General features: G+C 42.9%; 1 protein-coding gene across 1 annotated transcript in view; it reads right to left on the bottom strand.

The window, feature by feature from the left end:
* Positions 1-4,817: 4,817 nt before the first annotated feature.
* LOC137536852 (zinc finger protein 585A-like) overlaps positions 4,818-12,457 on the bottom strand; it is a 35,771-nt gene continuing 28,131 nt past the window's right edge. The window contains exons 7-12 of the mRNA XM_068259038.1: positions 11,959-12,025; positions 11,766-11,842; positions 11,163-11,304; positions 10,404-10,504; positions 10,178-10,286; positions 4,818-7,471 (exon numbers count right to left, since the gene is read on the bottom strand). Coding sequence (XP_068115139.1) covers positions 6,186-7,471; positions 10,178-10,286; positions 10,404-10,504; positions 11,163-11,304; positions 11,766-11,842; positions 11,959-12,025 — 1,782 coding nt within the window. The 3' untranslated portion in view covers positions 4,818-6,185. The remainder of the gene's footprint in view (positions 7,472-10,177; positions 10,287-10,403; positions 10,505-11,162; positions 11,305-11,765; positions 11,843-11,958; positions 12,026-12,457) is intronic.

Genomic DNA, 12,457 nt, shown 5'->3' with positions numbered 1-12,457 from the left:
TGACAAATTTAATGTGCACTCCCCCCCCCCCCTTGTGCAAACATTCACCACTGTGTGATGGGCCATGTGGTGGTGGTCATTTAATAAGTCAGCCACCATGACTCCCCCACTACATATTTATGGCTTTTTGGTAAAAATGAAACTTCACTTTAGAGGACAACTGACCTGAGAGGGATATGGAGGCTGTCATATTTATTTTTTCTTTTAAACAATACCAGTTGCCTGGCATCCTTCTGATCTCTATAGCTGCAGTACAGTCTGAATCACATGCCTGAAACAGGCACACAGCTAATCCAGTCTTAACATCTGATCAGCATTCTTGTTCAGGGTCTATGGCTAAAAGAATAAGGCCGGTTCGCACTGGATGGATTAAAAACTGATCTGTGAAACAAATTTTTAATAGGCATCAGTTTTTGATCCATGACACTCCATTCCACTACCGTGCAGAAAATGCAACAGGCACGTTGATCCGGAAAAATCGATGCAGACCCAAACTTGTGGTATGTTTGATGGAATGTGCAGGACGGATCCGCTCTAAGGGATATATGTGAATGGATCGTATTGATTAACATTGGAACTGTTCACCTCCGTTAGAATCTGTTCTGTTTACAGCATTGTTGAGGCCAATGTGAACTGAGCCTTAAAGAGACACTGAAGCGGAAAAAAATTATATTATGATTTGTATGTGTAGTACAGCTAAGAAATAAAACATTAAGATCAGATACATCAGTCTAATTGTTTCCAGTAGAGGAAGAGTTGAGAAACTCCAGTTGTTATCTCTATGCAAACAAGCCATTAAGCTCTCCGACTAAGTTAGTCGTGGAGAGGGCTGTTATCTGACTTTTATTATCTCAACTGTAAGTGAACTGTTTACTTTTTCTCTGCTAGAGGAGAGGTCATTACTTCACAGACTGCTCTGAAAGAATCATTTTGAATGCTGAGTGTTGTGTAATCTGCACATATTAGAGAATGATACAATGTTAGAAAAAACACTATATACCTGAAAATAAAAGTATGAGAATATTTTTTTTGCTGCTAATCTTCTAGTAATTATTTATAGTACACAACCAATTCATTATATCATATATTTTTTTTCGCTTCAGTGTCTCTTTAAGAGACAGAGGATCAGCAGGTCAGCCAGGCACGTGTTGGAAAACTAGAGAGAACGCGCGTGTAAAGACCACAGGCTAACATCCAAGAAAAGGTGTGACATAACATAGGAACATTAAATGATCAGAATATGCCAATAAGCCCCACCCAGGAAGCAGGGGTTGGTAATAGTAAATCTCACAGCTGTCAGCAGCCGGTTATTCATGCACGGCTTTGCTAGCCTCAGCTTCTGTCTCCCTAGTGAAGCTAATTAGCATGTAAGCGAATTTTGTGCTCATTATTATTCCGAAAATAAAGCAGGAAGCCAATACATTGGAGTAACACGTTTATTAACATGCAGAACAATACAGGAAGTGGTCAGGGATGGAGATGCGTAATATAGGAAGTAGTCAGGGATGGAGATGCGTAATATAGGAAGTGGTCAGGGATGGAGATGCATAATACAGGAAGTGGTCGGGGATGGAGATGCGTAATATAGGAAGTGGTCAGGGATGGAGATGCATAATACAGGAAGTGGTCGGGGATGAAGATGCGTAATACTGCAGCAGACAAAATACTCATTACCAGAGTGTCAGCACAGTCCTCCAGCGCAATCGGGGAAAGCAAACAGATGAACAGTATTTTACTCAAGCTTGGGAACCTCATCCAGCAACCCCAGAGAGGAGTATTTATAAAGCATGTGCTATAAGGTTGCAAAAGTTAGCAGCCCTGACTTTGGTCGTATCAGAACACTGTGGGGTTGCCTAAAGCTTGACAAGTTATAGACAATTGGCTGAATTCATTAAGCGTTACCACATGAGATAAAGCAGAAAACCCCTAAATTCACCAAACTTTTTGTCAAATGTCAATTCACAAAGGCCGTTACCACAGGGAAGACTAAAATTACAGATTAGTGACGTAAATGATCAAATGTGTGAGGTAAATAACAAACTTGTGAGGTAAATACTGACTCGTGAAGTAAATACTGTAGAAATATAAATTCACAAAGGATAATGCATGCAGTAAAACAAGTGGGATGTTTAGTATTATGTCTCCAGCCTGGAGCTGTAGGAAAGATAACAGACAGCCATTTGTGAGGTTACAGAAGGGTGTTTAGAGGGAGAGAGAAGGGAAAACAGAGGGAAAGTAAAAAAGCCCATGACATTTTTTTCCCCAAAATGTCACATTTGTTGTGAAACAGTAATACACGATATTATTATGTCGTAAAATTGTTAATAAGACGCTAATGGTTTTGAGCTGATACAAATGTTATGGTCATTTTATGCAGCTTGAACTTGGCTCTTTACTAGTCAGTATAATAAAGAATGCTTTCTATATCAGATCTGGCTTCCATTCTCCCTGCACTGCAATAATCCAGCAAATACCAAATGAAATATCACATGATTCTTAAAGCGTACCTGAGCGGGCTAAAAATAAACAAATTATACATACCTGGGGCTTCCTCCAGCCCCCTTCAGGCTAATCGGTCCCTCACCGTCCTCCTCCGCCGCCTGAATACTCCACTAGGCGGCCCGGTAATTTCGTCAGTTGGGGCCAGTAATCACAGACGCAGTCCAGCTATGTTCGCTCCCAGCGATGAGAGCACGATGGAGCAGCGTCTGTGCAGTAAGCCCCAATTCACAGAGTTAACGAAGCATGTATAGCAGAGGATCCAGGCAGCAGAGGAGGGTGGGGAGGACCAATTAGCCTGAAGGGGGCTGGAGGAAGCCCCAAGTATGTATTTTTTTTTATTTTTTGCCATATCGGGTACACTTTAAACGTACCGAATGAAATACTACATAAGGTAACAGTATTTGGGCCTCATGCAATAAACTCCGGTAAAGTTGCCGTACACAGGGAGCACACAGCAATTTTACCGCTACAAGGAGCAGGGGGAGAACCAGCTGTTAAAAGTGAACCAAGCACCATTTTTAGCACCCAGGGCATCTCAATAGCACTGCCCGACTGCAGAAAAATCCAAGCAGACTGATGTAATTATTTTATTGCACACATTAGCAGAGAGCAAACAAAAGCTTTCATCAGCAGGGCGGTGGGGACATAGGACACTATGCTTCAAAAAGTTTATGGAAGTCACAGATATTATCTTCACACCTTCCCCTGGATAAATAATGGGGAGCTAAAAGGGGAGATGGGAACATGGCAGCTCCTATAGCTATTAGAAACCAGGACAAACTGAAGGGAAAAAAAAGTGGCGCTTGGTTCCCATTACCACCATGGGCGTTACCAGGTTTACACGCGCGTTCCTATGGCAATGCATAGCAGCACACACGTTACCGCAGTAGCAAATGTGTCGCTTATGGGTAAATGGCAGGTGTGCTGCCTGCGCTAGTAATGGGTAAATTGCTGTGCGCTCCCTGCACACGGCAACTTTGCTGGACTAGTGCATCAGGTCCTTTGTGACTTGTCAGTAAGTTGTTACTGAACCATTACCATGAAAAGCTTAGTGAATATTCAAAACAACATGCTTTAATGAATGAGGTTATTTACCTCACATGAAATTTGTACCGAGCAGATCTCAGTGAATTGAGCCCAATGTGCGCACTGAGGTTTATTCATTTTTTTTAAAGCAAACCTGAGGTGAGGAAGTAGAGAGAAGACTCTGGATAACATGGAGCCCTCCCGATCCTCGGTCCATCCCGTCATTTCTGTGCCTTACCCAGTAAAAGTAATTAGTCCCGCTAGGTCTTCAGTACTCCTCGGGGAGCCTTTAGGGCTACTCGCATCCCTGAGTAGTTCTGAAGATGAGCAGATCCCTACTGCGCATGCGCAAGCCTGAACTCACATAAGTGAAGTACAAGTGCGCTCATCTTCAGAACTACACAAATAAAATGGGAGGTGGCGCCCTAATGTAGTATGCAATGGCTAAACGTGGGTAATGAAACAGTCTTACCTCAGGTGGGATGTTTAAGGATAATAATTTTATTGGACACAGGAAACGATCTACCCAGCTAATTAGTTTCCCGACTTGAGTTCCACACTTATCTCTCCCCATCTGAGCCAGGAACATACAGCGACATTGCTTTATAATGATGATGACTGTACACAGATCAAATGCAGCAGCATCAGCAGCTGTGCTTGTCTTTGGTTTTACAAGGATAAGTAAAAGTAATTGTGCCTGTGTGTATTTGTCTGTTTTTTGCCCTTATATATATATATGTCCCTGCATACATTATTTAATGAAGAACTTTACACACAGTGACACTGACCCGGAAGCAGGTGGCAGCCATCTTGGATTTCAGACAGGTTAAAAATGAAAAATTAAGTGCACAGGAGAACAACAACAATTACAGGAATAGCCTGTATTTGGTATACACTTTCAGGGGGTATGTTTGTTTTAAAGGTACCTGTTCATCTCAGGTTCCCTTTAAACATCCTACCCTGGGGTTTCATTACTAGAGATGTGGCGAACGGTTCCCGAACCGTTCGCTGGCGAACATCTCTAAATCCATGGGCCTCTTACTACTTCCGGGTCGCAATGACCCGGAGTAGTACGCCTGCGCTGCCCGGCGGAGCGCGTCCTAGATCGCGCTCTTGTTGCCGGGCACTCTCTGCGCATGTGGGTGACGTCATGAGTGACGTCACGCTCATGCGCAGAGAGTGCCCGGCAACAGGAGCGCGATCTAGGACGCGCTCCGCCGGGCAGCGCAGGCGTACTACTCCGGGTCATTGCGACCCGGAAGTAGTAAGAGGCCCAGAGAGGTTCGCCAGGCGAACTGTTCGGCCCAACACTATTCATTACCCATGTTTACCCATTGCATACTACATTGGGGCACCTCCTCCCATTGTGTGTACAGTTTTCCCCTCCCCCAGGGGTATGTCCTGAGATAATTATCCAGTGGTCCTTTTTCTGGAGTGCAACCCAATCTATCCTGAAGGTTTCACACATTATTTCATTGCCTGGATACTACACTATCTGGCGCTCCTGGTGTTTTCTACTTCCTTATTCCTCTCCCGGTTCATGAGGTTCATCACCTGAATTGCATCAACTGGACAACCCTCATCATCTTCAGGACTACTTAGGGAGTGCATAGTTCAGAAGGCTGCCTTCAACAGGCAATGGCGTAGGAACAACGGGACGGACCAAAGACCAGGAAGGCTCTATACTATCGAGAACCTTCCCTCTACATAGGTATGCATTACATTTGACGTAAGTTTCCGCACTTCAGGTTCCCGTTAAATAATCTCAATCTGCACTAACTACTAGTACAAAAAATCCATTTAACACACATCATCACGATACAAGTCATTCTGCAATGTGCTTCCATTAAATATTAACCTTAAACTTCAGTCTACAGCTTTTATAACCTTTTGTTCTAGGAAACTTGCTGGAAACCATGGCAACAGTGTAGGGTTTGAGGTTAACGGTACCCACAGTCCTCCTCTTCGTCTCTCATTGGTTCACAAGTCTGCGCAAAGCAGGAAGTTAATTTATTGCATCCCTTTGCGCCCTTAAAGCTTTGACAGGATTACTGAAGTGATGCACTGATTTCATTGGTAGGAGGGGTCCACACATCTATAGGGATGCTGGATCTGCATACACACAACTGACAGTCATCTCTCCCACCACTGTAACAGATGACAGCAATGCAAGAGGAAGCTTTTGCAGTGATTCCCTTTGTGCTGTGGGTGCTTCATGCAACTTTGACTGTGCAAATTGCAAGTTACTAACCTTTAAGCAACCTCAACCGTCATGTGACCAGGGTGAGGCCTGCAAACATTTGCCACCTGGTAGCAGATTGTTTATAAAAAATCAATTTCAGATGTGATGGATCACTCATAGTTCTGCAGTGTTCTCCAACCTAGGCCTAGCATGACAGGTCCTCTTCTACATTCCTACAACCAACTGTCCAGTCAACTTCAGCCTCAAAAATGACGTTTGTAATCACGTAGCATGGAAATGTCCTGTCCGGTTACCAGGCAACCGCTTCTATGTTTTCATCCTCCGCAGACCACAAGGTGAAGATCCGGATAAATAATATGCTCAGGATGAAAATAGGAGGATATCCCTCTACCATTTATAAAAGGGAATACCAGAGTCTCCATGTTCTTCTTAGTGTCCATTATCATTTATGGGTTCATAGGGCAGGAAAAGGACTCTTCATGCCAATGAAGGTCTGTGCCAGACCTCCGCCCTGATCAATCAGGTCAAGTGCCGGCCTACTATCCTGCCTTGTTCTGTGCAAGCGACCCTTGATCGCGTGACTTCTCTGGTGATGAAGGAGGCTTGATTTCCAACTGAAACATTTCCCACACTCGGTACAGGAAAATGGCCGTTCGCCAGTGTGAGTTCTGTGATGAGCAAGAAGGTGTCCTCTGGCACTGAAAGATTTCCCACACTCGGTACATGAATAAGGATGCTCCTTTGTGTGACTTCTCTGGTGTCTAAGAAGATCTACGTTGCGGAAGAAACATTTCCCACAATCTGAACACTTAAAGGGGCGCTCACCCGTGTGCCTTTTCTGATGTGTAAGGAAGTTTCCTTTCTCTGCAAAGGATTTCCCGCACTCTGTACACAAAAAGGGGCGCATGCCTGTGTGACGTCTCTGATGTGTAATCAGGGCTCCTCTCTGACTGAATGATTTCCCACACGTTGAACATGAAAAAGGCTGCTCCCCTGTGTGACTTCTCTGGTGCGCAACAAGTATTCCTTTCTTAATGAAAGATTTCCCACACTCAGAACATGAAAAGGGCCGCACGCCAGTGTGATTTCTCTGGTGTGTTGCAAGGGATCCTTTGTCGCTGAAACATTTCCCACACTCTGAACATGAAAATGGCCGCTCTCCTGTGTGGCTTGTTTGATGAGCAACAAGATGGGCCTTCTGAGTAAAACGTTTCCCACATTCTAAACATGAAAAAGGACGCTCGCCCGTGTGCCATCTTTGATGTGTAAGAAGCGTTCCTTTGTGAGTGAAACATTTCCCACACTCTGAGCAACGAAATGGCCGCTCACCTGCATGACATTTCTGGTGTTTATGAAGGTCTCCTCTGCAAAAGTAAGATTTCCCACAGTCTGAACATGTAAAGGGACGCTCATTTTTGTGGATTCTCTGGTGTGCACGAAGGTTTCCTTTGTGACTGAAACATTTCCCACACTCTGCGCATGAAAACGGCCGCTCCCCTGTGTGACTTCTCTGGTGTAGAACAAGTTGTGAGTTTCTACTGTAACATTTATCGCATTCAGGACATGGAAATATCTTCTCAATCTTCTCACTTCCCCTACGTGATTGACCAGAAGACTGAGCAGCATTAGACAAACCTCTTGATCTACCAGCAGTGTACAATCTTGGCTGTACATTTTGGATAACAGGAAGTGAGCCAGTTGCAGGACGTCCCTCTGAGATGTTCCCCACATCCTGTCCATCTATTGGGGAAATAATAATAATAGTTATAGAACATGCATTCTCCTGTGTGCAGGCAGCAGTCATGTATGTGGTTCTAGCAGTGAAGTGTACTGGCATGTGTGACAGGGGTGCTGGGGAAGAGATAATGAGGTGCACATCTCTTCCTGTCAGAGGAGTTCCCACACTAGCTGCCTTCAAGCACTGAGACACTTTGGTAAATAACATATATTAACACTTAAAGTGGCATTGCAATAAAAATGTACCCTCTGCTTTAATATATTTTCCACATATTATAAAATCTTAAAACATGAGTCCTGCTCTTTCTTTATGTACCTGAAATGGGAAAAATGACTGCTTTCAAGTATGGTGACACCTAGCTCTTCCCCTGTCACTTTGATATGGGAGAGGAGAAACACTTCAGTTTGCTAAGTGGACAAAGGAGGAATCTTGTCTACTTAAAGTGGAACTGTAGTGAAAATAATGTAATCGATAAAATTGCTTTTTTTTCCCAATATTAATTCATATATTATTTAGTCAGCATTTGCCCATTGTAAATTCTTTCCTCAACCTTTCCTCACACTAATTTACATTCTAAAATGTATTCTTTAAAATGAAGGTGGGCAATACAAGGAGAGTCCCAAGCGCTCACATTGCATGGTAGCCCCCACCCACAAGCTACAACCCACACATGGGGGGTGCAGGTACCCCCCCCCCCCCCCCCCCCGCCCAAGTGACCTCACCAGCAGAAAGACGACTCACAATAAGCTTTAAAGTGGATCCAAGATAAACTTTTAATCATTGCATAATTGTGTTCCTTTCATATAGTTTATAGGGCATTCCTCAAGCCAAATACTTTTTTTTTGTTGTTTTACTACTTTAATTCCCTATAAACTAAACAAGCCTCGCCCACAACTTCTCCAGTCCCTTGGCACTCCAAGACCCATGTAGCAAGGGCTTATGGGAGCTCAGTCTGGGCAGGAGGAGGAGGAGCTGTTACTAGCCAGAGATTTAAGAAGCAGAGGGGAGGAGGGAGGAGGAGAGGGGAGTAAAGTTTTTACAGGCTGAGGTCTGGAGATACAGATCAGCTTGCCTGTGTGTAATGTTTACAAGTAAAACATGGCTGCCCTCATTGTATCACAGGAAGAAATAATCATATGCTGTTGAAGCTGTTTGCAGCTAGATTTGCTGTGTAAACTATCTAAACTTCATATAAGATATATAGACAAGTTACTTGTTATAGTTAGTTTTTCATCTCGGATCTGCTTTATATTGCTGAAAGGCTTATCCTGCAGATTATTTCAATAATTATAATCAGTGCATAGGTGGGCGCTCAACAGTGACCTGTTGAGCGCCCACCTATGCACTAATTATAATTGTTCATCTGGGAGTAGTACAAAACTCTATGGTGTGGGCGATCCAGGTATACGTGAGAACTATTTACCTAGGTGAAGAGATAATTGTGGTTGGAGCGCACAACTGCTTTCATATATAGGATTAGTTAAATGGCCAGGGGCTTGCAGGAATGGCCACATGCCATTCTTTGGGTTTTATCAGCTGCATCTCTGCGGAATGTTTGTTTACTGAGAGTTCTGAAACAAGTAGAAATAAATCCTGGTCTCCCAGAGTACTCTAGGAGGAGAATTTAAGCCTATGCTAAACACTGGGAGGGCGGAGTTACAAACCAATATACATCAATATATAGATATAGGAAGCATTTCTGATGATGAAACCAGGATCATGACCATAATATCCTGAATAATTTACAATACAATCCCTCTTTAATCAATAGTGACAGCTGAACTGATTGTAAGTAAAACAGGCCGGCCACCTCTGAATTTAATGCAAACCTGCACTAAAGGTTTGCATTATATTTGCAAGCAAGCTTTAAAGAGACACTGAAGCGAAAAAAAATATGATATAGTGAATTGGTTGTGTACTATGAATAATTACTAGAAGATTAGCAGCAAAGAAAATATTCTCATACTTTTATTTTCAGGTATATAGTGTTTTTTCTAACATTGCATCATTCTATAATATGTGCACATTACACAACACTCAGCATTCAAAATGAGTCTTTCAGAGCAGTCTGTGAACTAATGACCTCTCCTCTAGCAGAGGAAAAGTAAATAGTCCAGGAACAGTTGAGATAATAAAAGTCAGATAACAGTCCTCTCCACCACTAACTTAGTCTGAGAGCTTAATGGCTTGTTTGCATAGAGATAACAACTGGAGTTTCTCAACTCTACCTGTACTGGAAACAATTACACTGATGTATCTGATCTTAATGTTTTATTTCTTAGCTGTACTACACATACAAATCATAATATCATCATTTTTTTTTCGCTTCAGTGTCTCTTTAATTATTTGCATCTCAATGGTCCGTTTGTAGCGGTGATTTTGAAAATAACCAGCATTTGTTACATAGTTACATAGTTACATAGTTATTTTGGTTGAAAAAAGACATACGTCCATCGAGTTCAACCAGTATAAAGTACAACACCAGCCTGCTCCCTCACATATCCCTGTTGATGTTGTGACGCAGGGGATTGGCAGAGATCACTTCCACTATCATTTGTGTGATCAATGATAGCAATGAATTTTACGGGACACTTTTTGTGTTTTTGACAATTTGCAATTTAAAAGTTTGGATGGATATTGAAATTGGGGAAATATGCGGAAGGTACAAATGTGGTGGCATCAGGATGATGCTGGTGAGACATACTGACCTGCACCGATGCATGAAGGAACCCCTGCAGTACCCGGCTCCTCCCCCCAGCCAGACACGTCTTCAGGTTCCTCTTTCACTTCTACTTTAATCGTCACAAAATCCTCATCCTAAAACAAGACCAAGAAAAGAAGAATATGAAACTGTAAAGTCCACAGACCTTCACTACAGATCATACAACACGGGGTCACTGTAGAATATAGAGAGACACTCAGTTCCCCTCCTACCTGATCATGGAGGGGGCTGGAGGGATCTTCCTGTGTATCCTGGGAATAAAGAGGACCTGTACTGGTGGGTCTGTCTGGAGGGTTACTGTTACTGGATCCATCTGTAGGAAACACACACACACACACACACACACTGACTGATTACATTGTATCTATGTGTCAACAGATGATGGGGGATCTAGGTGGACCCTCTGTACTGCTCTCTCCTTTACAAGAAATAGGTGATGTGAGTGGGTAGCTAACTTGTTATCAGTTTAGTCATTCTACACATCTTATCCCCATGTTAATAAATGATATTGTAACCCTCTTATGCTGTGTACACACTTGAAAGATTAATGAAAGATCACAGACTAATTTTAACAGCTTCCATGTAGTATGAGATCATACTCTACACAGTCTATTCTATTGAGCTGCACTCCCCATCAGATAAAAATCTTTGCAAGATGCTGCACACAAAAAAAGCTGTACACATGCAACAGATCAGTATCTGCAAAAGATGATCCATTCCTTCAAAATGCATTCATTGTCTATGATATCTGCAGATCCTCATACACACCTTGTTTAACAGACATTTATCTGCAGATCTGACAATCATCTGCAGATCTGAAGATCCATCCTGGTGGATCTGATCTGCAGATGAATGTCTGTTAAACAAGGTGTGTATGAGATCTGCAGATATCATAGACTATGAATTCATTTTGCAAGAACAGATCTTTTGCAGGGCCTGATCTTTTGCAGATACACAGTTTTAGTACTTACCCTCCTCACTGTCCAGAGAAAGTTCCTCCTCTTTGACGGTCTCTATCATTTCTCCCTCCTCTGTAGACTGTGCATCATCCCACACATTCATCTCATCTTCTTCCTCCTTAACTTCAATTTTCAAATCAATATGTTCTTCCTCCTAAACTCAGAAATCATTTAAAAAAAAACATTCTTACACAAGTATTATCTCATATTTATTTATTTATGTATTTATATAGCGCTGACATATTATGCAGCGTGGTACAGAGTGTATTGTCTTGTCACTAACTGTCCCTCAGAGGGGCTCACAATCTAATCCCTACCATAGGCATATGTCTATGTATGTATCGTGTAGTGTATGTATCATAATCTAGGGCCAATTTTAGGGGGAAGCCAATGAACTTATCTGTATGTTGTTGGGATATGGGAGGAAACTGGAATACCCTGAGGAAACCCACACAGACACGGGGAGAACATACAAACTCCTTGCAGATGTTGACCTGGCTGGGATTCGAACCAGGGACCCAGCTCTGCAAGGCGAGAACACTAACCACTATGCCACCGTGCTGCCCATATGGTTAAGAGATAATGTTTGAGCTCTAGTCCCTCAGTTCCACCTACCTGATCATGGTCGGGGCTGCTGTGATCTTCAGGTGAACCTGTCCATCTCTCTGGTGGGTTTTTGTTACTGGATCCATCTGTAGGAAACACACACTGAGTGAATATATTGTTTCTATGTGTTATCAGATGATGGGGGATCTAGATGGACTCTCTGTGCTGCTCTCTCCTTCACTAGAAATGAGTCTCATCTTACCCGGTGATGTGAGGGGTGGCTGATTCTCCATCATGATGTCCTTGTAGAGATTCTTTGGTACTATATACTGTTAACCTACATGGAGAAATATACAGCGATATAATTACAACATATAGGAATTCTGACATGCACCATATGACACATTCTTCATTTTGACACATGGTGGTGGCTGGAGAGTGTACTGATAAAGGGCTCCGCCTCTGACATATAAAACCAGGTTTCGATTCCTGGCTGCAGCCAGTTACCTGCTCAGTAAGGAGTCCTTGGACAAGATTACCTAATGCTGCAGGGTGGCCTATTGAGAGTGGCCCTAGTGGCTGCAGCTCTCAAGCACTTTGTGTTAATGATAATAATAAAACTATTATGCCTTGCTTGGCTAATATCCCATAATCCACAGCAGTGCCCATCTCTCAGTTACCTTGTTGGGGAGTTCTAGAATCTGGTACTGGGTGTGTCCTCCAGGTCTCCAGGAGCGAGATAGAGCGGCTGTGAGAGTGGC

This window comes from Hyperolius riggenbachi, chromosome 10 (assembly GCF_040937935.1).
Source record: "Hyperolius riggenbachi isolate aHypRig1 chromosome 10, aHypRig1.pri, whole genome shotgun sequence".
NCBI lineage: Eukaryota > Metazoa > Chordata > Amphibia > Anura > Hyperoliidae > Hyperolius > Hyperolius riggenbachi.
Note: the sequence above shows the minus strand (reverse complement) of the source record. Positions and strands in the feature narration are given on the sequence as shown.